The sequence below is a fragment of the Microcebus murinus genome, chromosome 1 (genome assembly GCF_040939455.1).
Source record: "Microcebus murinus isolate Inina chromosome 1, M.murinus_Inina_mat1.0, whole genome shotgun sequence".
NCBI classification, from domain to species: Eukaryota; Metazoa; Chordata; class Mammalia; order Primates; family Cheirogaleidae; genus Microcebus; species Microcebus murinus.
This window is the reverse complement of record NC_134104.1, coordinates 135,432,831-135,454,843: the sequence shown is the minus strand read 5'-3', so window position 1 is coordinate 135,454,843 and position 22,013 is coordinate 135,432,831. Positions and strand designations below refer to the sequence as shown.

Sequence of the window (22,013 nt, the reverse complement as noted above, 5' to 3'; positions counted from 1 at the left end):
AGATATTTGGATCCCTTTACTCTGCCCCCTTTTAATCCTTTTAATGTAGATTAAAAGGATGTTTTAATGTAGATTCTTTGTTTTAAAAGTATTTTAATCACTTTAAATTTATATACTTTATTATATCTTGACTCTTTACAGATGGTGGAAATTATAAGATTGTGGTTGTAGTCTTTGGTGTTTAAAAGTATTACATTGACATTTTAAGTATTGTCTTATAATATTTACTTTAAGCTCTAAATTTATACTCACATTTCTTCTTTAATATTAATTTTTGAGTTGTTTAGTTGCTTCTTTATTCTTATGCATCACTATGGCATTGTCACTGGTAACACAGCCCCTTTATTCTTCCAGGAAAATGGTGTATATACCATAGCAAAATTAATTTTACCAAATAAACAAAAGAACGCTGCAAAAACTAATCTATTACAGGTAATAGACATGTCTGTTATTCTTTGATATCAAGTTATTGAAATCTAGGAAAATTTGATAAAAATGACCCAGGCTTTTTACAATTTTGGGATTAGTGCTGGTCTGAATGCTGGCTGCGAGGGAAAAATGTCCGATGAGGGAGACTGGCATGGAATCGAATGACATTAAAACAATATAAAAGACAGTAGTGGTTTGTCTATGTGAAAGAATTAGGGGATTTTATTTACATGTTTCTTTGCTTAGCAATGAATTCTATTTTTTTTTAAATATGCATTGCTTATGTATCAGAATACAACAACAGAGGAAAATTACTTGCCATCTTTAAACATGGACCAAAGTCATTAACATTTCACCTTTAAAAAGGAAAACTAGTAAAACAGATTTTGATGGATAAGAAGGGACTTGCCAAGTGGATAAGGAGATATTGGGTGGGCACCACTGCAGGGCGGAAGGGCATTCCGCATGGAGTGAACCTCATATGCAAAGTGTGGGGACCCTGGAGCTTAAAGTGTGTTTGGGGAAGTGTGGGCTGCTCCGTGGGGCTGGGCTGTGTGGTTGGGAGAGGGAGTGTCCCAGAAGATGATGAGACCTCAGGGTTAAGAAGGGGGCACATTTATGCAGGGTTCTATGGACTTTTTTGCAGCGTGAAACACTGGAGGGACAAAAATCAGATTTAAAGCAAGCCTTGCAGTAGTTGCAGCTCATCTTTTTTCTCTTTTTAAAAAGTCACTTAGAAAAGGAAGTAAGAAACAACCTTTGTCTCCAATCTGATTTCAGAGCTCTCGTCCAGAATGATGGCCAAACCTAGCAGAGACTTTTTGGAGGCGCTGGCAGGCAGGGGATTTTGGAAAGCTACCAATGAGAACCATACAGTCATGGGACTTGATTTCTTTAGCACGCCACAGATGTGTGACACTGTGCTGGAAAACATATCAAGTCAAATCCATCCTGCAGATGCATTTCGTTAAGCCAGTAGAAGGTTTTTAAAATTTCCAATTGGAACAGCTTTTGAGGAGCATGCGTGTTCTCCCTTTCTCATAATCTCCGCTGCTCTCACAGAGCTCCTTCGTGTCCTTTCGTCATCTGCCAGGCCTCCCTGGGCAATTTTGTTTGTGGACCCTCTGTATTCAGATAACAAATTTTATGAAATGATACCAGATTAGACTGAGCAGACCCTGATTGCTCCAGCGGTGGCATATTGTACAGGTACAACTGCAGGCTGGGGCGCTCTTTTTTTTCTCAGCACGCTGCAGAATGTCAGATGTTTATTTTTCTTAGTTAAAGCCTCACAGGCCTCTTTCTGAGTGTTCTAGGGAGTTACTGTCGATTGTTCTATTTGGGGAACGCTTAAGACTCTTTACTCAAGAGACCAATTTGTCAAGTTTGAGTCCAGTGTGCCTGTGGCTATTTTTATATGTCATCATTTCTAGTGTTTATTTGCTCACAGAAACCATATAAATATTGAGGCATACATAGCAGGCTAGAAACAAAATAAACCTTGAGTTTCTGGAAATCTTTGGACGTTTGGTTTTCTCACTATAGGAATTTTATTTCTTGTCTCTGTACTCATTTTGTAACTTTCTAGAAAGAAATTAGTAACAAGTACTGAGTGAGACAAGGCCAAGATCCCTAACAAGTGTTTCTACAACATAAACACTTTTAAAATACAAGAACTACCCCAAGGTGTTGGTGTTTTTTGTTTTTAGTCATAAGCTTTGGCTCCAACTTGGGCCAGCCACTCCCAATAAAGCCACTTTAATATTTACTTCATGACAATTCTGTCTTGAAAATGGTTTAATTTGTTGAGCTACCATTTAAGAATCATAGATTCTTTTATTTTCCAGTGTTATGCGTTCAGAGCTTTGAGATTTCTCTTTAGTATGGAAAGAAACAGACCACTCTTTAAAAGGTATGAGCTTAGAAAAATGTAAGTGATCATTAAATTCAAGAGAGCATTAGATTGAACTGTTTTCACATACTTGATTTAGATGCAGCAGTAAAAGAATGAATCACTGTGCAAATTGTGTGTCTTCAGAGTTCTTAGATTTCACAGATATAACTGAGCTACTGTCGCAATATTTTCATACTGAAAATTAAGACAATGGTGACAAAAGAGCATAAATCACTGTATCAACACAACTCCTCTTAATTACATGTGACAACTGTGGTTTTGTTTTGGTTTGTGTTTTTTTTTTGCAATTAAAGATAGTGACATTTTAAGTGGATGACATCATGTGACATGTGCTTATTTTTGTCCCTTAAGAAATTTGAAAGTTGATCTGGTAATTTTCCCTTAATCGATAGGAAAACAAACTATTTGTCTGGATATCCTTGATAGAATAAGAGGTCATTTAAAGGGGACAAGCCTGGATGCCCAGGGATCCAGAGCCTGTGCTGTCGATTGAGCCTGACTGAACAATCACCATCTTACATAAGTGGGGGTCTGCACACCATTTAGTTGGATGGGTTAGCCAAAATCATAGGCACAAGTGCTCATTAAAATTTTTTTGATAAGGAAGAATAGAAATAAATTCCTGAGTTAATATAGTGTTTTTTTGTTGTTGTTCAGAAAGCTTGGATTTTTGGTCTTTTGGCTAAAATCAAACAGAAACCATGGACCATTTTCTGTTGTTACTTTATTTCCATGGAACACTTAAATTTAGGGGAAAAGAAAGTAAAATTAGTTATGATGCATTATAACCTTTCATTTCAAGAATCTAAACCATTCATTTTAGTGAGCTTAAATATTTTAATAAGCCATTGAAACCAGTACCTTGGAGATGATGCCTAAATCTCTCCATTTGGTTTATTTTTCATTTACCTGTATTTTTTTCCCCCATAAAACATTTAAAAATTCAGTTAGACCTCTGTGGAAAGCAATATGGAGATACCTTAAAGCAATACAAGTAGATCTACCATTTGATCCAGCAATCCCATTACTGGGAATCTACCCAAAAGAACAAAAGACATTCTATAAAAAAGACATCTGCACTCGAATGTTTATAGCAGCACAATTCACAATTTCAAAGATGTGGAAACAACTCAAGTGCCCATGAATACATGAGTGGATTAATAAAATGTGGTATATGTATACCATGGAGTACTATTCAGCTATAAGAAACAATGGTGATATAGCACCTCTTGTGTTTTCCTGGGTAGAGCTGGAACCCATTCTACTAAGTGAAGTATTCCAAGAATGGAAAAATAAACACCACATGTACTCACCAGCAAATTGGTTTCACTGATCAACACCTAAGTGGACATATAGGTGGACACCATCTGGAGGATGGTCATGCTTGAAGCTCTGACTCGAGGGGGTAGGGGGATCCAGGGCAATATACACAACCTTAGCATTTGTATCCCCATAATATGCTGAAATAAAAAGAAGCATTAAAAAATTCAGTTAGTATTTATCTTTCAGGGTTAATATGAAGACTGAATCATATGACATTTATGAAAGTGCTCTGTTCTCGATAAACATCCAGTAAACATTCCCTCCTAATGTTTTTAATATCTACTTTACTTCCCAAAATATCTTACAGATAAAGTCTTTGTAACATCTGTATTGTATCTATTTTTTTTATTGTGGTAAAAAAAATATATAACATGAAATCTAGTATACCTTTTAAAAATTTTAAGTGTACAACACAGTATTATTAACGATAAGCACCGTGCTATACTGTAAATCTCTAGAAGTTTCCCTTCCATTTGTTTTGTCTTACCCCTCAAGACCTGTAGCTACTGTGTATTTTTTCAGGATAAATTGGGGAGTGCTACCCCTCAGTTTGTTGATAAGCTAAGCAAGCTACATTTGTTTCATGTAATTAATCTGTGAGTGAGCTACATCCAAAAGGGGAATAACAGCCAACAACTTCCAAGTTCTACATTAAGTGTGTGTATTTTTTCCTATAGACTTTTCCCCACGGACTTGTTTGAGATCTTCATTGACATAGGACATTATGTCCGTGATATCAGTGCTTATGAAGAATTGGTATCAAAGTTGAATTTATTAGTGGTAAGTCCTGCGTTTTAAATACTTTATCAGGCTGCTATGTGGTCAGGATAGAATTTATCACAGCAACCCATTTCCTTTATATTTTTTGGTTAGGAGGATGAACTGAAGCAAATTGCTGAAAATATTGAAAGCATTAATCAGAACAAAGCTCCTTCGAAATATATAGGCAACTATGCAATTTTGGATCATCTTGGAAGTGGAGCTTTTGGCTGTGTTTACAAGGTGACTTTGCCCTTGGGGAGCAACGTTTCTGATATTCCCAAACAAACCAGGCGTCACACTTGCACATCCATGCTCAATTGAATTAGAACGTTTGTCTTTGAAAAATTGTGAACAAATAGACATAAAAATTAGAATGATTGTTTTTGTTCAACAGATAGAAATAGCTGTACTAATGTCTTATCTCTCAGCTCTAGAAATTGGCCACTGATTTTTTAAGATAAAAGGTGTCATTAATCTCTCACAAAAAATAGTCAAAATAGCTTGTCCCAATACATACAATATTCTAAATTCACAACAGTGTTTCTATATTTACCAAGTGAAATCCTACTGAATATTGCAGACTGACCCAGGAGATACCAATATTTTGAGCTCAGCTTAATGGAAATGTAGCTAGAATTTTAAATGCTCTGTGACTTATTTAGATGACAGTTAACATGTGACCTTGTTAATCTATCTCTTCCTTTTTCTACTTTCACCCCATTCCTTTGTGTGTGTGTGTGTGTGTGTGTGTGTGTGGTTTTCCTTATTTTAGGTTAGGAAGCGTAGTGGTCAAAATCTTTTAGCAATGAAAGAGGTCAATTTGCATAACCCAGCATTTGGAAAGGACAAAAAAGATCGAGACAGCAGTGTGAAGAATATTGTTTCTGAATTAACAATAATTAAAGAACAGGTAAATAATTTTCTTGTTTCTGGATATGTTTTTCTTAAATAAATGTCATCAAAAGACAATAAAGTTCTTGTACTATCCTTGTCCATGCTATTTATGAACTAATTTGTGTGAAATTACTGACATTGAGGCAGTGATATTTTCACTGGCTTTTCTAAGGCTTGCCGTTGAAACATGAAAACACCTTTTGGAGTTTATACCAGGGTCATGGATGCAAAGCAGTTGGATTTATGGCACACAGTGCATCATATCTGAGAAATCCTTTTCATTGTGAGCATATCTGTTCCCTCCTCATTATATTTTAGCATATTTGGTTACTTAGTTACATACATAGAAATATGACTAAGAGTTTCCTGACTTTTGTCAAGTGAAACCAAGCTGTTAGCATTCCTCAAATATGGCTTATTAAATCTAAAATGTAGATTTTTCAAGATGGGTTATTATTTATTGGCATGAGCAGAATACTCTGGCATAATGTAACAGCTCAATTAGTTATCATTATGAAAGTTTGTTTGGGGAGAAAGAATAAACACTTCAAAGGAGAAATGGGATTTCTTTGTGTGAGCCAAGAACACATTGGTTTCTTTTACAGCCTTCCTTATTTGTACATTCATTATGAATACTGTTCATTTATAACTCCTGTGGAGAGCTATCATCTTCACTGCTCTTCATTCGCCACTAGTCAAATTTGCAAAGCATCTGTGCTGGGACATAAAAAATACCATAAATATGATCTTTATTTATCAAAATCTATAGTTCTACTCCAATTTATAAGTTACCATAAATATTATCATTAATAGCTTATTTTAAAGTTGGCTTTCATATACTAATAGATTAAATTTTAAAAAGTTAGCATTTATTCATGTTTAGGATAATTTGGCCTGAACGTGTGCTGTTTCATTCTAGCACAAGGCTAGAACATGGCTTTTGACCTAAGCCAGTCCCATATCTTCATCTGGACCCAAATCTGGATTATACTCTTTGCCAGCGAGTTAGGTCCAGGATATGGTTCTGATGGTTTGCATGGTCCCATATTGTTTAAAATCTGCTAGCCATTACCTAGTTTATGAGGTAGATTACTTGTTTTAGCTCATTTGCTAAGAAAAGAAAGTGTCAGGGTGGGGCCAGATAAGAGGCATCTACTTGGACTTTGAGGTCATTCAAAGTTGTACAGTTGCCAATTAAATTGCCCATCAAACCAATGGGAGGGATAATAACGTTGAGCCCTAAAAGGAGGAGGTCATGGCAGACAGAAGCAACGGAAATGGGACTAGAATGGGAGAGTGTATTTGTTAAGATTGAAACTAACCTGCAATAACAAAGAGGCTCCAAAATATAGGAGCTTAAAAACCAGGCCTCACAGGCTTATTTCTCTTTCATGTAGCAATCCCAAAGTGAGTCAACCAGCTTGGTAGTGTTCTCTGTTGTATGCAATCATTCGGGAACACCAGTTTTTTTCTCTCTTCTTGCTCTGCTGCCTCCCAGGGCATTTGAGTGGTTGAAACTGCCACAGGCACGTTCCCACCCAAAGTGGGAGGGGCACGGAGGGCCACTCCCAGTGTTTAGGGCTCAGACACAGGAGTGCACGGGTTTCCCCTCACACTCCATGGGTGGGAACTTAGTTATAGCCCCACCCCCAGCTGCAAGAGAGGCTGAGAGGTGTGCTCTCTAGCTACCGTGTTTCCCCGAAACTAAGACCTACTCATAAAATAAGCCCTAGCAGGATTTCTAAGCATTTGCGCAACAGAAGGCCTACCCCTAAAATAAGCCCTTAGTGATGGGCGTGGCTATGTGGCGTATCTGCACAACCCATGCATTTCGTCACCCCAGCGGTAAAGAAGATGAGCAGCCTTTCTCATCTGCCCCATGTTGACAGCTACTATCCCAGAGGTGACCAGAAAGGTGCAGGCAGCTCCACCAACAAGGTCGGCTCCCCCTGTCAGGTCCCGGCCATCCTGTGCGTGCTGCAAGCTGAGGCTTTGAGGGGAAAATAACACATCTCCTGAAAATAAGCCCTAGGGTGTCTTCTTGAGGAAAAATAAATATAAGACCCTGTCTTATTTTCGGGGAAACACAGTAGGAAGTTGTGTCCAGCTACTATTGTATGCAGAGGAGGAGTGGGACTGTAAGATTTTGGTGGACAGCTAGCAGTCTCCTTCCAAAAAGTCTCCAAGAAAAACCAAAAAAGATGCAAGCCATTTGTAGATGTGATGGTGACTTTTCTGAGATAAGACAAATTCTAATTTACCCAGAAGCTAAAATTATAAATAAACAACTATAAAAATATTAGTATTCTCATAGAAAATGGTCTTTTTAATTTAAAAAAGTCAAATTTCCATTTATATCTCTAAGTAAACTTATGTCAAAGAGAAATTGCACTAGGCACTTTTAAAAAATGGCAAGGAAGACTTGCATTCAATACTGTTGCAGTGGGGTCAAACTATTGCAATAGAGGAGAGAGATTGAACCCAACTCTAAATTCAAGAAGAACAGTTGAGGATTATAGGCAATGCATGGGGTAAGGGGGGTCAGTGAATGGAAAATTACTAAGAGGGATTTGGTTAGATATCACGGGTGAGGGGATGAGGAAACTTTATTGGATACCGAGGGTTGAGGGATTATCCATAAACTGACTTAGCAGGATTCATGGGAAAACTGAGCAGAGCAGACCAAAGATGAGACCTAGTCAAGAAGAAGACTCAGAGGAGCCCGACTAACATTTGGTTAAGAATGGAGTCCTTGTCGACTGTTATTATAATTTAAACTGAGCTAATGCTTAGCTTATTTTATTTTCATATTAATTATTTTGTAGGGCATAGAAAGACAGAAATAGTGTAACATATAGAAACTATATAAATATTTAGGTGGTAGAGAGAGGTAAGGAGCAATGAATATATGTATTCAACATAACTGACTTCATTTCAGTTTTTTCCTTTATGCAGTCTAAGCGTGATGTCGGGGCAGGAAGTGCTAAGTGAATTCTAAAGCTGCCTTCTAGTTCTAAAATTCTCTATTTTAGTTAAGTTAGGTGATAAAAGCACAGTTTTAATTTTGTTTCATAAGGCTATATAGAAGATTGCTATTTTGAGATTTTGTGAGCAACACATTTTTAAAAATCATATAAATCTCAATTAGATGATATGTTACAATGCTTAGTTTTATAAATATAAATATAATAATTTCTTTGTTGGCTTCAAACATGAAGTACTACTAGTCTATTAAAAAGTTTGTGTTTTGAAGTAGTATAATAAATGCTTGTTATTTATTTTCTTATAGCTTTATCATCCCAATGTTGTACGTTATTACAAAACATTTCTGGAAAGTAAGTATGAGTTTTCCTTATGTTTCTAATTAAGGAAACACATCTCTGTTGCTTACATATTTTTATATTAGAATGTCACAAAGTAAACTTCATTAAATATTTTATTTGTTCCTTTGTTGTGAATATAACAGTGGATGATCTCGAGCATCCCTTTCTCGACCAGTGTAACAGTGATGTAATCGATGACTTGAAGATATAAAAGGCTTATGATCATCTCCATATGAAAGATACTGCATGAACAAACCAGACTACTTACTGCTATTTTCATATACAGAAAAGTACTTAATAGGATCAGGAAAAAATAAAACTAAAGGATGGTGGTTTCTTTAAGAAACAATGGAAAGTGGTTTTTGTTGAATTAGATGACATTTTCCACCCCCAAAATAGATTGGAGCAGGCTAGGTCCTTGTGATTTCTTTTACTTGAAGTTCAAGTAAGTGCCATGAGGTGGCAATGGAGCCTTGATTGATTCTGCAGCCAGACTTTCTGCAAGTATGGAATACTGAATCAAAACTGAGATAAAGCCATACCCAGTCACTTGTTTTAAAAAAAATGGGGCCTTTGACAGAAATAAATGTTTATAAATCTTAATGATCTGCGTCATATATGCCATGTTAAATCTCCACTTGAAGAAAGATTTAAAGGAATAAATACAACAATTTGGGCTTCCTCACTACCTCTTTATCAGTGCTGTTATTTAAGAAAACTTTTTGTGTCCTTTGACATATGATTTTACCCATCTCCCTTCCTCTAGGTGACTCAGAAGAACCCAGTGCTCCTGAGTGTAACTCCTGCAGTAAATCCTCTCCCTTAGCTGTTCGTCTTTTTCTTAGTATAGTTTCCTATAACTTAGTACATATCCCTTCAAAAAAAGTTCAAAAAGTTGGCTTCTGACTTGTGCTGAAGTGACACAACTTGTCTTAATATAAAAAACAAATTTAAAAGTTTTTTACAACCCCGTAACTCCCCAAAAGAATTGGAAGTCGCTTAAAAATACATAAAATATCATAAAATAGGTTAGGAAATTGCTAGAGAGAGAAATAAAAGGTGAGAAAAAAAATAAAGCTAGAGGTGAGATTAGTACATACAATAAATATTTCTTGAACTTATGAAAAATTGGAAACAATATAAATGTCTATCTGTAGAAGAACGATTAAATAAATTATGTTATACTCATGTTGTGTTATACAACCAATAGAAAGAATGGTATGGATCTTATGAAATATAAGGTTGTTTAACAAAAAAGGTACAATTTGCAGAACATGTATAGTATGATTCCATTTTTGTAAATGTTGAGTACATACAAATTTTGTATATATCCAAAAGTCATGAAACACATATCATGTTCAATAATTTTATATTGTTTTTAGAGGAGGAAGTAGAATGTACCTCTTTGTTTCTTGGCATCCAAAGCAGACAAATACAATCAGTCATGAAAGTCCCTGTATCCATAAGATAAAACCAGGAGAAGGCCAGCTTTCTCTGCTCTTGAGAGGCATAACAAATTTCTATCATGGGTGGTATTTTCAGCTGTGTCATTGCAAGATCATGGCATTATTCCCGTGTAAGAACCTGTAAGGTAAATCTATATTTGTGTATACTACAAAACAATGTAGTATAAATGCAATTTTCTAAATGTCTGACCTGATGCGAGGGTAAATTTAGACTATTAAGAGGAAAGACAGGTTTACATATTCCTCAGGAAATCCTCCAGGACTGGACATCATTTGTTTATTCTCTTTGGCAGTTTCCAATTATTCCACATCCTGGCATACATAGAAAATTATATTTGCCAGCATACACTTCTGCTAGGAAGCTGCCTGTAGCCAGAAGAGATTTTGGCTGGGCTCTTATTTCACTAAGACCCCCTCACCTCACCCCTTTCCAGGGCTGAGCGGATTCGTATTTTAGCACATCTCTAATTCTTTAGTGTTGTGCTCTGCGTGCTCATTGGGAAGCTTGGACTCTAATTCATAAGGTTTTTCAAGATGCCCATATTGAATTTAAATTTCTATTACCTTTTTTTTTCATTTTTATATAGATGATAGATTGTACATAGTTATGGAGCTTATAGAAGGAGCCCCACTTGGAGAGCATTTCAGTTCATTGAAGGAAAAACACCATCATTTTACTGAAGAAAGACTATGGAAAATATTTATACAGGTACACTTTTATCTCCATTAAATTTTTATTTAAACAGTAAAGTTCTGGTTTCTTAGAGTCATGTGCAGTATTATCATTGGCTGTATATATATGTTGGGGGTAATAAATTTTTTTTTTTTTATTCATTGTTTCAAGCTGTGTTTAGCTCTTCGGTACTTACACAAGGAGAAGAGGATTGTCCATAGAGATCTGACGCCAAACAACATTATGTTGGGGGATAAGGACAAAGTAACAGTTAGTAAGTATAAAAGTACTAAAATTTCTGAGTATTATTCTGGAGTGGTCATGTCCAATAAAAAAACTTTTGGCACTCATGGGAATGTTCTCTGCTGTCCACTGTGGTAGCTACTAACCACATGTGGCTACTGGGCACTGCAATATAGTTAGAGTGACTGAGGAAGTAAATTTTAAGTTTTATTAAATTTTAATTAATTTAAATATCCCTATATGACTAGTGGCTACCATGTTGGACAGTGACTAGCATAGTTCTTATTAAATGATTGAGTTGTATTTTGCCCATATAAACGAATAAGTTACTCTTAGGATACTTGAGTATTTAGTTCCCAAATCAATGGTTTCTGGAAAGTCTTTGTGACTGCCACATGAGCACATTGTTGTGAACTATTTTACCATAGTCTGTGCCTTATGGGTGACAAATGTATGTATCGAGTGCTATAAAAATTCAGCCATTTGTATACTTTAACATATAGTTTTTATTACAATATAAAAACTGTATGTTTCATCTATAGCAGGTAGGCCTATTGGACAAAATTTTATAAATTAGAAGGTTTGTTTATTCCCCTCATTTGAGTGATTCTCAATCATAACTTAAAATTAACTTTTTTTAGCTTAGGGTGATATATTAGCTTTTTGCCTTCTTCACTCATGAGCACTTGTATTACTCTTGTGGACTTTAATGGTCCACTAACTACAAGTAGGAAGATATCTTTCCAAATCAGTGGTCTTCAAATATTTTTGATCATAATATCCCATTAGTAGAAATTTTGAGAATATACTGCCAATATATGTAGACTTATTTGTAAATTCTATATGTATATTGCTGTACAAAGATTCTATAGTACATAACAAAGTCTACATAAATAAAACATGAAGAGGTGCATTTAAAAGTCAAAATAGAGGTTTTGATATTTTTCCTGTCCCCCATTAGATTGCCATAAGCACCCAGCTTTGGAGATCACTGCCCTAAATGTTATCAATGTGAGAAACATATGACATCCAAAGTCAAGACCCTTAGTTCTACAAGAATCTAATTACTCATGAGGCAGTTCCAAATGTACACATTTACCATAACCACATGTCTTCAGAAAAATGATTAAATTTAGTGTTCAGAGTTTTGTAAGTAGAATATCCTATATTAGCTTAAAACAAAACAAAAGAAAAAAAAACCCTCAAACAGAAACTCTATAGGTAATCTTCAGTGAAAAAATTACTTGGAAAAATTTCCAAGCCAATGCATTGTGAAATATAAAAAAGAGACCAAATTATTATGAATCTTCATCTTGGACATGCATTTGCTTAATAATTTGAAATTAATTGTAGTTTTGTTTACTATAGGCTTTTTGCTTTTTCTCTTTTTATAAATTGGACTTGTGTTTCCTTAAACATTTTTACAATTTATTTACATATAAGTATTTCAATATGTAAGTTAATGTGGATTATTATAAACTATGTGTTTGAATTTCATAGTAAATAGTATATCTATATACATATATATACTATATATATAAAAATACAAAACAATCCTAAATGACTTGATGAGGCTATATTTTCTGAGTGATAGCTAACCCTGCATTTTCTTTTCTTACTAAAACTAGTTATAATCATCTCCTTTGGTTACATTTAAATATACTGAACTTAGTCTTTTATTGCCGTAGCCTCATTTCTTTTTTCTAAACTTATTTTAATTAGCTTTTATATTTATATTTACTTTCTTTAATCAGTATTACACACCAAGATAGTTTACAAAATAAAATAGTGCCTAAAAAGCTTATAGAGAAAAACAAGTTTCCTGCCTCACGCCTTTCCAACCCCTACTTCTGTTCCTCCCAGAACAACCTTTTTTAATTCTTTTAAGCTTATTCTTATGGTATTTGATTTTCTATTGTGATAGTTGAGGATTTAGTTTTCTTATTTCCTCTCCCCATCTGCCATCCTGCCAATACAGTTATAGCACAATTTTAGGTTAAGTCCATCTTCAATGTTTATATTATTATCACTGTGTAATTATTGTTCAATGTTGATTTCCTCTCCTTCCTCATATACCATTTCCCCCCCCCAGGGTTAATAATTGCCTTCTTTTTTGTGTTCCTAATTTTCTACATACCTATTGTTACTATTTTTGAAATCTTCCAAAAGGATTATAAAAGCCCTCTGTGTACTATTTCCACATGATCACACATGACAACTCCCAATTGTGTTTTCCTGGGCTCCCCATTACTGTAGCTGGTTGTTGCAGGGTACACTGGAGAATTTCACTTTAGGTCTGCTGTACAGGTGTTGTTCTGGAACTTTTGTCTTCTCCTCTTCTGATTGTAGTCTATTTTTTACATCCTGTGTCTTTTTTCTTTTTTAACTTCTCTGCTTTGGTAAAGTGTGTCTTCCAGTACTTTCCTAAGAAAAAGTGCTTTGGGAGTTACATTTTTTGAACGCTTGCACGTTACAAATATTTTTATGGAACCCTTATACTTAATTGGTAGTTTGGCTGAATATAGGATTCTCAGGTGAAAACCCTTATCTTCCCAAATTTTGAAGGCATTTCTTCAATCTTCTAGTATTTAGCTTGGTTTGCTGAAGCTAGTGCTTTTCTAATACCCATTTCCTGATACACGAGCATTTTTATCTTTCTGGAAAGTTTTAGTATGTTCCTCTTATCCACTGCTTTGGATGGATCTTGAACTGGAAGAGTACACTAGGTGTACTCTTTAATCTGGGGACGTAAAACTTCAGTTCTAGGAACTTTTCTTGCATTATCTTCTTTGCTACTTCTCTCCCCTCTGCTTTCTCTGTTTTTCTTTCTTGAGTTCTTATTAGTGTTAGATGTTATATGTACTAAGTGATCTCTTAATTTAAAAAATAATTCTCTTAGTTTTTTAACTCTTTGTTTCTTTGTTGTATTTTAGAGTTTTTTTTTCAACTTTATTTTCCAGTTATTCTATTGAATATTTAATTTACATTGTCATATTTTAATTTCCAAAAATTCCATCTTGTTTTTTGTTCCATTTTCATGGAATCCTGCTTTTATGCTTTTTCAGGACAATGTAAACCTTTTTTTCTTCAGCACCCTGAATTGTTTCTGGATGTTTTGTCTGTATGTATGTGTGCATGTCTATGTGTGTGCGTGTGTGTTGTGTATGTGTGTGTGTGTATTCTGCTTAGTTTAATCTCTCTCTCTTGTTGGAGGCTTTTCTCAACTATCTGGTGACCCTGGGCTAGCCTTTAGTAATTATGAGGAAGGCATGAAGAAGGCTATTGGTAGCTCTGTGAGCTACAGTTGAGATTGTTGTCTGGTGGCCTTTATTACTAAAAAATAGAGATTTCCCTTTATAGACTCCCCAAATCAGTGTCTAAACATTTTTTTTCAGAGATTGCTCCTCCAGTCTCTTGCCCGAGGGAATGTGCATCTATCTGTCTGCTATCATTATGGCAGCAGTGCGAACACACCAGGCTCAGGGAACCCCACTCAGTTTGTAGATTTTCACTGAATTCCTGTGAGTTCAGCCTCACTCTGCTTGGTTCTTTGCTGGTTTACTTTCTTTGGAAAATAAATCTGTTTTCTGTTGGTGGTCGAGGATACTCAATTTACTGGCTGTGGGAGGAGACCTGGGGACTTGATCTCAAGTCTATGTTTGGAGCTTTTGCTTCTCTTCTCCGCTGGGTGGCACCTGGGGCTCTGCAGGGTCAATGGCTCCCTTCTGGGCCTTCCTGTTCCCAGACACATGGGTAGGATTTCTGCTCTAGCTAGAGTCTATTTAAAATCCTCCATCTCTCTTTCCATCTGCCAAAAATTTATTGGAATATTTCATCTTCTGTTGTTGCCAAGCCCATTCTCATTGTCCCCGTGGGTTAGTAATGTTTCTAAGACAATCCTTTTCATTTAGCAAGGTTTTGAGAGTTATAGGTGATAAAAGCATACAGTTGATCCACCTTTTAATCCCAAATGGGCAGGCTAGTTACATTATTAAATGTACATGTTAGACTTAACAAAATATTCCATTTCATGTTGATTCTTTAATAAAAAAAATATATATTTCTGCTGGCACTCAAATTGTCTGGGACTCCCTAGGAAAAGTTACTTTGTTTTTAAAGAATAAGCCAATGTTTTATTTTGTTTTTCTCTGTTTTGCCCCTCATTGTAATTTTGCTTAATCTTATTAACATTGCTCAGAGTTCTACTTAAAAGTTAAAAAATTATTTCCAATTTTTAAGACCTTTTAGCTTTAAGTTAAACAGTATTTTCCTGGTTTCAAATAAAGAAGCCAAGATAAATCTAAGAAGAGAATCTTATCCTAGTCCAGTTTCTCTCTACTAAAGCAATTATATGGTCAGGGAGTTGATGTACTACCATTACTTTCAATGAGTATAAAATGATTTTATGGCAAAAAGATAAACCACAGAGATTTGATATCATTCATCATTTAAAAAATATGTTAAATATAATTAGTGCTGAAACATTTGTCAGTGTCTATCACTATTGATATAAATATGGTCATTAGACTCTTATGTTTAAGAGGGATTGTGGCTACATTATTAATACAACTGTAGAATTAATTTGAAATTAATGTATAAAGTTCCCATATTATGGGAGGTTGAAATATAGTTGCAGTTCAAAAGAGCCTGGCTGGCTGCGGTGGATATGAAATCATGTCACCACAGAGGGGCAGCCTTGTCACGTTTTATTTTTCTCTGGTTGTGCTAGAAGGTTTATTTACTTGCAGAAAAGAAGCACAAAATGGCCAAATGATGTTTTAAGATGCACAGGACAAAGTGTATTGAAAATGTGACTAGAAAAAAAAAAAGCTTCAGAAAAACTGAAATTTGCCTCTTCTCATTTTTCTCAGTGTAGGTGAATTAAATATTTTAAGATTGAGGTTGGTTTACAATTATATATAGTAAGCATGCTGGCTGGTGTTTGCTTTCATGAGAAAGCTGTGTAGAAAGTACTAGTTTATTTCAGTATGCATGGTTTTACAAATCTGTCTACAAACATATCTATTTTTACTGTATAAATGGATTTCCATTTGAAGATTGTATCTTTTAACATCTTGTGCTGTGACACACGTCCAGGTCTTGCTCCTGCGTTTATTGGCAGCCTTTGAAGCCACACAAAAGAACAGACCCTGGCTCAGTGGCACACGGGGTAGAGCACAAAGTTTGCCATAAATGCTGTCACCTGCCCAGTAAGATCCATGTTGTGCCATCACATTACAGAATGACTCTGGAGGGAATTTGGCAAAATTAACTTATCCTTGAAACCACCATTTCACATTTCCTGATCTTTTCAAATATCCACATTTTAATGTGGTCCTCCACGTCCCCTTACATCCTCTGATCCCAAATAAAAAGGAAAGGAAAAGAAAAAAAGAAAACTCATTGAATTACATAGATGGATTTCAACATGGGCTTTAGCATGTGACTCAGAATGTCACATGTTCATCCTGCAAACAAACAAGCTGTGCATATTTCTATTTTGCAAATGATATTTGGCTGCTGCTCTGATGGTAATAACGAGGACATACTTGATTCAATGTAGCATTTAACAAAGGCTCGAATGCTCATCCAATGCCATCATATGGCATCTCTTCCCATCGCAGGAAGGGAATAGAAATAAGATGCAAAGCCATGGTTTCTGCCTCCTGAGCTCACAGTCTTATGGGGACGACTTTACAGTATTCACTCAGCAATTATTTCCTGAGCTGCCACATCCTGCAGTGAGCAAGGCAAGCAAGTCAGGCATGGCCATTATCTTCATGAATCTTATATATTACAGGACGATAAAGGCTAGAATGTATGTGCAAAATACTATTATACTAATAAGGATATGTTATGTTATGATATGTTACAGTAACAAGTAACCTGAAAGTCTCAGCAGCTTAAAACAGTGGCAAACTGTAGCTTGTGGGAAAAATTGAGCTGCAGCCTGTTTTTATATGTCCTGTGAGCTAAGAATTAAATGTGTACACACACACACACACACACACACACACATTTTTTTTCAGACGGGGTCTTGCTTTGTTTCCTGGGCTAGAGTACAGTAGCGGCATCATAGCTCACTGCAACATCAAATTTGTGGGCTCAAGCAATCCTCCTGCCTCAGCCTCCCAAGTAGCTGGGACTATAGGCACACCCCAAGATACTTGGCTAATTTTTCTATTTCTTGTAAAGATGGGGTTTTGCCGTGTTTTCCAGGCTAGTCTTGCACTCCTGGCCTCTGGTAATCCTCCCACCTTGGCCTCCCAAAGTGCTAGGATTACAGGCATGAACCACCATGCTGGCCAGGTTTTTATATTTTTAAATGATTGTTAAAGAAAGAAGAAGAGCCTAAGCAAAACCTCTTTCTATAAAAAAAAATAGAAAAATTAGCCATGCACAGGAGTGCACACCTGTAGTCCCAGCTACTCAGGAGGCTGAGGCAGGAGGGTTGTTTAAGCCCAAGAATTTGAGGTTGCAATGAGCTATGATGATGCCACTGCACTATATCCTGGATGATAGAGTGAGATCCCATCTCAAAAAAAAAAAAAAAAAAAAAAGAAAAGAAAAGAAGATTATGACAAGGCTATAGGTGTCCAACAAAGCCTAAAATATTTACTGTCTGGCTCTTTACAGAAAAAAGTTTGCTCACCCTGACTTAAAACAACAAGGTTTCTATCCTGCTAATGCTACATGTTCATTGTAGATCAGCAAGGGAGCTGTGTTCAGAGACCCAGGCTGGCTGGGGCTTCCTCTATACCTGCTTCCATGTTACAGAGAGAATGTGGCAAACCCTTCCTTAGCTCTTAAAACTTCTGCCCCAAAGTGTCACATGTTGCTTCTGCTCAGATTTCATTGGTCAAAGAGTCAGGTTTAACAGGGCGGGGATGTATTCTTCCCTTCAGAGAATACGGGTGAATGATTATGTAGTCTATTACAGCTATCAAGCACAGGGGAGTAGGTAACTAACTCTGTCTTAGTGTCCTCTGGGTGGAGAGTTAAGCAGGAATGGTAAGAGCAGTTAAGGCAGGGAGCACAGCAAATGCAAAGGATTAGAGATGTGAAGGAGTATAGTGTGTCTGGGTGCTAGCAAGATGTTTGATGTGGCAAGAGAATAAGGAGCCTTTGTGGGTGGGGAGCTTTGACATTGTTCTTTGGTCAAAGACTTATTCCCAGAGATTTTTTCCAACTTGAAATTATATGATCAAATCTGGGAGGTAGAAGGATAATTAAAATGGCACATGAGGGGACCTGTTGGGAAAGGACTGGAAATAGATAATTGGTTTAGGACATGTATCAGTGAGGATGTATTTAGCTGCAAAAAGCCAGACCAACAATGTCTTAAGTCATGAGGATATTTAGTTGTCTCATAGTAAGGGGCCTGGCAGTGAGCAGTTCCGGGGTGGGCTGAGCAGCTTAAGCAGGTCAGCCATGATGTAGGCCTTTGTCTCCTTTCTCTCCAGTGTCCTCAGCACATTAGCTTCTTGTCCACACACTGTCATCTCATAGCCACAAGATGGTTGCAGAGATCTAGGCATCATTACCAAATGGACAAAAAAGATAGGAAGCAGGGTGGTTGCTAAGGTAAAAAAGAAAGAAAAAAAAAGAAAAAAGAAATTTCTTTCTTGAATGGCTATCACCTTAAAGAAAGTCTTTCAAAGGAAGTTCTCCATTAGATTTCTCATATCATATCGTATTGGCCCAAACCCCATCATGTGACCACTCTTAGCTGTAAGGGGGACTGCTGAGGTGAGCTTCCAGCCCCTATAGCTGGAGATGAGGGAGGAGAGGAAGTGGGCTAATGGCGTTTGGAGAGCTAGCCCACAGCACTTGCCACCGAGGGCTCTGCAAATAGTCCGGGAAAAGACTTGATGTGGGGTTTGCCAATGGCAGCAGAAGAGGATATGGAGGAGGGACTGGATTCAGCAGTTATTTAAAACCCAGAATTAAAACAATTTGGTGGCCAGTTCATGAGGTGTGAGGTATGAGAGCAGTTGAGAAAGAGTCTTAGTTTGCAAAGATTGTGATGCCACTGGCAGAGAATCGGGCAAGGAGATTTAATGCGTAAGGTTTTGGGATCTTAGTTAAAATCTGGTTATGTCCCTCTCCAGGTTATAATCCTCCAAGTAGCTCCCTATGACATTCAGGGTAAAGTTTAGTTTCCTTAGGGCACCCAAGGCCCTTTTTTTCATGATTTCTCCCTTGCCCTTTGCTCTAGCCTCATGGGACAGAGTGCTCTATCCTGAACAGGCTGTGGTTGTATACCCCCGGGACTTCCAGCATGCCAGTTCCTTTGCCTGGAATGCCTTTCTTCTGTGACTAAAGTCAAATGCCATTCCTCTAGGTGGCATCTTTGACGTCCACATCTGATATGTCCAGTTTCTGAGCTCACTTAGTACACTGGGCTTGGCTCTCTCATAGCACATAGGATGAAGTACTGAGAACTTTGTTTTCCTGCCATCTCCTCTGTGAGGAAAGGGGAAACAATTTCCTTGACTTTGTTTCTCTGACAGCACTTAATAGATATTTATTCAATAAACGGATAGAAGAATGAATGAGCAAATGAATGAAAACACAATGCAGGTAGAAATATTCAGAAGCGAGTTACAAATCAAGAGCAGAGATCAAGGAGATACCTGAGTTTGAGATCTTGATCTGATAGCCAGGATTGCCTGAGGAGTGTTTAACGCAAGAGAAGTTGAAGAGTAATGTGGAAACTGAATGTGCACGTGGGCAAAGCTACGAACAGTTCTCACAGTCACCTCAACAAGCAATAATCCAAAGGAAAGATTTTACTTTCTTAAATGCCACCAAAGTTTGAGAAACCAAATTAGACTTATCTTATATTGCCAGAATCCTTGGTATTTTAATTGTTTTTTTAGAGGATTTAGAGGATTTTAATTGTTATTGGTTGGGCAAACTGCTGCCAAGAAATCTGTCATTATAGGAAAAATAAATAAGTATTGTACTTCTGAGAGGGAACTCAGAGTCCTTATATACACATTACTTATATACTTGTCGAATATCTGGGTCAAATGCATATATAATGATTTTATCTGTGGCTTTTGTAGGTCTTTTCAACTACCTTGTTTTGAACTTGTTTTGTGGCTTACTCTCCATTAACCAGATAGTGTCTAGTTGAGTTTGAGCCGATACAGCTTTGAGTGCTCTTAAAAGACTACAGAATATTGAGTTAGTTGTATTACAAACCCATATAATGTCTGTTGTGGAAAGGATAGCAATGGGATTTTTCTGTCAACAAATGCCCTCAAATATTCTCAAGAAAGTAAGAATATTTTCTGTCAAGTCCATCACTGTTGTCTTATATCAGCATTGGATCTTGTAAAATAAGGAGGAAGTGATGAAGGCAATTCAGTCAAATCCAGGTTCTGAAATATTGTAAAGATTCCTACACCTTTGGTGGGTCATTGTGCAATTGTGAGATGCTGTAATTTTGAGTTGGCTATGAGGAGAAGATAAGAATGACAATTTGACAACATTAGAGCCAAATAGGGTTAGTTACTAACCCTGGGCTGGACAATTGTTATCCTCCTCTGGATATACTCCAATAAACTGGGTGAGCCACTATGGAGACACTACATTTTTATTACCTTAGGGTAAAATTAGAAATAATAACTTCACAATGTAGAGTATATAAGGCCAAATAAAAACACCAAAGACTAAGGATAATAAAATAGAGTCCATTTGAATGTGTTTTTTCGTATGGGCATATTGGGATATGATTCATTTCTATGAGGGCTTTTAAATGTAGGGGGTAGATTGGAAGGAAAACTCTTCTAAGGAAGTACATCCAGGTTGTTACAGGACGAGTGAGAGTCTGGGCTCCTGGCACATTTAAAGTGTGGTCACAGAAATCAAAAGAAATGATCAAATATAAGAGTTGATGAGAGGGCGAATATAAAAGCAAGAGAGAAAAGGCAGGGATTTCAAGCCAAGGAAATGGGGAGATGAGATGCCATCTGCTTTAATGGGATATCCCTGATGACTGTGAACAGCGAGCCCCGAGTTAGGTGGGAAGTGGCAGGTGCTTTAGAGGGCTGGAGGTGAAGCCCCAGACAAAGACTAAGACTTTATGGCCAGGCTGTGAATTTGGGGGTCATTGACACATATGGGGTGAAAGCTCATGAACAGCTGGGTTCCCTGTGGAAAGGGTACCTTACATCTGGACGTAATTCAAAGTGCTTCTTATCTATTGTCATGTTGTTATTGGAGCAATCCCTTGAAAAAGATAAGTTTTACAGGCCATTTTTGAAAAACCAGAGAAACTGAGTGAAATGTCCAATGTCACAGAGACAGTAATGACAGAGCAAGAATCTAGGGACTCAACCAGAGACCACACAACTTTCCCATCTGAAAGCTGCAAGCTGCAGGCTGTAGTGTAAATATGCTACACTTTTTAACATTTTATGTAGTATTTGTTCTATCAAAGGGGAGATTCTTTTCACCCTAATTTTTTTCACAATGTGCTATATTGTTTTTGTTGCCATTTTTGAATACATATTATAGCACATGAATGCTTTTATGATCACAGTTTCTATAATAAAACATTTTCTTTTACTTCAAATATGAACACAAATGAGGGAAGAGTAATAAAAACATTCTTGTTACAACCAAAATCTTCCAAATGGCCAAGCAATATTAATTTTTGCTCTCTTTAAGAATGCTTCTTGACCATCTGTGTTTTTGCAGACATCTGTCCAAGTTTCTGCCATTATCTAAATTAACTGGAGTGAATAAAATCATTGTAACACTTGTTAATTTTTTCCTTTCAAAATCAATGACATTTTTATAAAAATAAGATCATTTTTATATATCATAAGAACTAAAAGTCAAAGTATTATTTTAGGTCATAAATTGGTCAGGGCTTATGTGTACTAAAATTGTAGTGATCTCCCTAAAATACTGAAGTGTTAGATATTATTCCTTCTCTGTAGCAATTGCTTATTTTAGGTCATAAATTGGTC

At 36.5% G+C, this 22,013-nt stretch overlaps 1 protein-coding gene across 2 annotated transcripts in view; it reads left to right on the top strand.

The window, feature by feature from the left end:
- The window catches only part of NEK10 (NIMA related kinase 10), a 228,985-nt gene that overhangs the window by 61,606 nt on the left and 145,366 nt on the right, over nucleotides 1-22,013 (top strand). For both annotated transcript variants that reach the window (XM_076005874.1, XM_076005870.1), the window contains 8 exons: nucleotides 355-432; nucleotides 2,277-2,341; nucleotides 4,345-4,447; nucleotides 4,541-4,669; nucleotides 5,202-5,339; nucleotides 8,613-8,658; nucleotides 10,700-10,821; nucleotides 10,957-11,059. In XM_076005874.1, the coding sequence (XP_075861989.1) occupies nucleotides 355-432; nucleotides 2,277-2,341; nucleotides 4,345-4,447; nucleotides 4,541-4,669; nucleotides 5,202-5,339; nucleotides 8,613-8,658; nucleotides 10,700-10,821; nucleotides 10,957-11,059 (784 nt within the window). The remainder of the gene's footprint in view (nucleotides 1-354; nucleotides 433-2,276; nucleotides 2,342-4,344; nucleotides 4,448-4,540; nucleotides 4,670-5,201; nucleotides 5,340-8,612; nucleotides 8,659-10,699; nucleotides 10,822-10,956; nucleotides 11,060-22,013) is intronic.